The following is a 4210-nucleotide window of genomic DNA, read 5'->3' on the forward strand; positions in this document are numbered from 1 at the left end:
TTCAACCCTACGCACCCCTATACGACAAGCACGGATTGGTAAGCACCAACGGTGTCGTTCAGGTTGAGCCTGACAAACCTTTTAGATTGCTTGTAGCGAATTTTACAAATTACCCTGTCAGGGTTCAAAAAGTCCAAGTGGTGGCGGAACTACTACCGCACCCGAGGGCCGTATTGAAGAGGAATTCCACCATTGGTGAGGTACTCGGAATTCAAGAAAGGGACGAAGAAAAATTTACTAATTCCACCCCCCCGCCTACGGGTGAGAGAAGGTGCGAACCGTCGGAACAAGATCTCGAGGACCAGCAAGGAGAACGGGACGAACGGCTCTCCGAGACGGCAACTACGAAGCCGGAGCGGCCGATTGAGCCTCCCCCGCCGAACGTGGAGGAGCTCGACCTGAGCTGTGCTGGACCGGCTGTGCGAGAGATTCCGTCGGATGTTAAAAAAATATTCCCGCATGTGGAATGGGACCCTTGGTGGGATCAACACCACGGTCCACCGGATTGAACTGGCCCCGGATACAAGGCCAATTGCGCAAACTCCCTACCGAGCCGGTCCAAAGGCTCGGGAGGTCGAGGACGCAGAAGTACAGAAGATGTTAGAAGCAGGAGTCATCGAGCCGGCGCAGTCAGAATGGGCGTCGCCCGTTTTATTAGTGCCCAAGCCGGACGGATCGATGCGCTTTTAGGTAGACTACCGCAGGTTAAACGCGGTAACGGTAAAAGACACGTACCCTTTACCGCGCATGGATGAGTGTCTGGACTCGCTTGGTGACACCCAGGTTTTCTCCGCGTTGGACGCCATCTCGGGATATTAGCAGATGCCTATCCCTGAGTGCGACCGCGACAAGACCGCATTTTCGTGTCACTCAAGTCTGTATCGCTTCTCAAGAATGCCCTTCGGACTAACCAACGCGCCAGCGACGTTCCAGAGAGCAATGGATATCCTACTCTCTCCGTTCCGTTCGAAATGCTGTTTGGTGTATCTGGATGAGATAATAAATTTTAGCAAGTCGTGGGAGGAGCACATCGTGCACGTGGATGAAATACTTTGTGTATTGGAAAAGGCAGGCGTGAAGCTCAAGCTTTGCAAGTGCGATATTTTCGTGGAAAAGATCAAGTACCTGGGCCATGTCGTTCGGCCAGGTACATCGGAGGTTGATGCCGCTCGCATCCGGCGTTGGAACAAGTGAGGTACCCTCAAACGCAGATCCAGCTCAGGGGCTTCTTGGGACTTTGTAATGTCTACCGCAGATTCGTTCCGCATTATGCGAAAATTGCGCATCCTCTAAACCAACTACTGAAGAAAGGACAACCGGTCGACTTGGAAGGATTCGACGAACCATGCGAAAAAGCTTTTCATAAGCTCAAGGACGCCATCTTGGCGCCACCGTTGTTGGCGCTGCCGAAGAAGAACCTACCATACTCGGTATACACCGACGCAAGCGACTATCAAATCGGCGCTGCATTATTTCAAACCGGCGCTGCATTATTTCAAACGCATCCGGATGCGCAACGTAAACCCATCCGGTTATTTTCAAGAACGTTAGCCGCAGCCGAGAGAAACTATTCTGTATCAAAAAAAGAATGTCTAGCAGTAATTTGGGCCGTACAGACTTTAAGACCATATCCATATGGCGAGCACTTCATTGTGCATACCGACCATGCCTCATTGAGGTGGTTGATGAACGTAAAAGACCCCAGCGGGAGATTAATCCCATGGAGGCTCCGCCTCTCGGAATTTGATTTCGAAATCAAGTACAAGAGGGGCAAGGCGAATAGTCAAGCTGATGCCCTGTCAAGATTACGGACCGCTGGAGAAACCGTCCACGAAATCGACGACGAAATTCCATGCTTTATGTCCGAACGGCCGACGGTACAGTGGAGGACGAGGAAAATTTTGACGCGTTAGACGACATCCTCGCTCTTGAGGGGGGGACCGCCCCCGATCGCCTCGATCAATTCCAAGCTGTCACTCCGGAGAAGCTCATTTGCGAGCAAGCCATCGACCCCTTCTGCAATCGCATCAAGGAAGAATGGACGCCGGAAAGGTGAGAACGTTCAGCATGGAGACCGAGGAACTCGAAGGAACTCTATGCCGTACCGCGGCGGAGTTTGTACAAGTGGTGATACCACAATCGTTAAGGGATGGCGTCCTAGGGTTGAGCCACTACGCAAAATTGGCAGGCCACCCGGGAGGCAGGGAACTTTACAAGACATTGAGAAGATATTTTTACTGGCCTACGATGGCCCTAGACTGCTATGCAGTCGCGAAGAATTGCGCCGCATGCGCGCGGGAGAGGGTGAAGTTAAGAAGAAACACGAAGGAAATGAAGCTGTTCACGCCCAAAGCTCCGCTGGAGTTTGTCGCCATCGACATCCTCGGCGAGCTAATTACAACTAAACGAGGAAATCGGTATATTCTCGTGATCAGCGATCGATACTCGAAACCAGTACGAACCGTACCGTTGAAGAAGATATCAGCTGCACATCGCACAAGTCTTCGTTCACCATTGGGTATTCGTGTACGGACCGCCGGTCAAGGTGCTGTCCGACAATGGAACACAGTTCACGGCCCGGTTCTTTCAGAATGTCTACCGAATTCTCGGCATACGTAATGTGTTCACGACTACGTACCACCTGCAAGCCAACGGCCAAGTTGAGAGGTTTAACCGCACGCTGACTTCCGCGTTGCCAAAATATGTTGGAGAGCATCCCAAGGACCGGGAACTATTTAGCGACGCTGTGACGTTCGCATACAACACGCAAGTTCATCGAACTACGAACATCGCGCCTTTCAAGCTGGTGTTAGCTCGGGCGCCGAGAAGCATTGCGTTACAAGCACAGCCAAGTTTAGAAGGATTTAGCTCGAATCGAGCGTACTACCTGAAATGGCAGTCGTGGTTGGAAAGCCTGATGAAAGGCGCTGGTAAGAGCTTGCGGAAAGAACAAGCGCGCTACAAGCGAAATTTCGACGCAAGGCTCCGCAAGTCGAAGTATGACATCCCTTCAAGATCATACGTATTCCTTCCGAAAGAGCAAGGCACGGCCACCGATCCGAAACATAAGTTGGCTCAAGTCGCTACGGGACCCTACGCAGTGAAGAGGTCTGATCAAGGTACTGTCGTCATTGCCATCGGCGACCAAGAAGATGGTGTTTCGCGAGACGGGGTAGAACTAGCCCCGTGTCCGATGGACTACGCGCCGGTCACCGGCTTAACACAAGCGCTACGGTTCCTTGATGGGACAGATGGAGACGAAGGACAGAATGTTTTCGAAAATGGGGGTAGCCTCCATGTACACACTCCTCCGCGAGAGGATCCTGAAGATCTAGTTACCGAGTTACCGTCAGCGGATACTCCGCAAGACTCACGCGAGTCAAAAAACCCGGCAGAAGTGGACGAGTTTGAAGATCTTCAGAAGGGGGAAGGAATTGTCACTGAACACGAACACGACTGCGTAGCGGTCTAGGGCCATCGTAGGCCAGTAAAAATATCTTCTCAATGTCTTGTAAAGTTTCCTGCCTCCCGGGTGGCCTGCCAATTTTGCGTAGTGGCTCAACCCTAGTACGCCATCCCTTAACGATTGTGGTATCACCACTTGTACAAACTCCGCCGCGGTACGGCATAGAGTTCCTTCGAGTTCCTCGGTCTCCATGCTGAACGTTCTCACCTTTCCGGCGTCCATTCTTCCTTGATGCGATTGCAGAAGGGGTCGATGGCTTGCTCGCGAATGAGCTTCTCCGGAGTGACAGCTTGGAATTGATCGAGGCGATCGGGGGCGGTCCCCCCCTCAAGAGCGAGGATGTCGTCTAACGCGTCAAAATTTTCCTCGTCCTCCACTGTACCGTCGGCCGTTCGGACATAAAGCATGGAATTTCGTCGTCGATTTCGTGGACGGTTTCTCCAGCGGTCCGTAATCTTGACAGGGCATCAGCTTGACTATTCGCCTTGCCCCTCTTGTACTTGATTTCGAAATCAAATTCCGAGAGGCGGAGCCTCCATGGGATTAATCTCCCGCTGGGGTCTTTTACGTTCATCAACCACCTCAATGAGGCATGGTCGGTATGCACAATGAAGTGCTCGCCATATGGATATGGTCTTAAAGTCTGTACGGCCCAAATTACTGCTAGACATTCTTTTTTTGATACAGAATAGTTTCTCTCGGCTGCGGCTAACGTTCTTGAAAAGAACCGGATGGGTTTACGTT

General features: G+C 51.8%; 1 protein-coding gene across 1 annotated transcript; it reads left to right on the forward strand.

Moving 5' to 3' along the window:
* Nucleotides 1–822: 822 nt before the first annotated feature.
* CHC_T00001026001 (hypothetical protein) lies at nt 823–3472 on the forward strand. The gene is made up of 4 exons (XM_005718220.1): nt 823–1013; nt 1223–1908; nt 2090–2417; nt 2479–3472. Exons 1-4 carry the CDS (start codon nt 823–825, stop codon nt 3470–3472), a joined length of 2199 nt encoding a protein of 732 aa, XP_005718277.1.
* The last annotated feature ends 738 nt before the right edge of the window (nt 3473–4210 follow it).

This window comes from Chondrus crispus, genomic scaffold (genome assembly GCF_000350225.1).
Source record: "Chondrus crispus Stackhouse genomic scaffold, scaffold_387, whole genome shotgun sequence".
Classification (NCBI taxonomy): domain Eukaryota; phylum Rhodophyta; class Florideophyceae; order Gigartinales; family Gigartinaceae; genus Chondrus; species Chondrus crispus.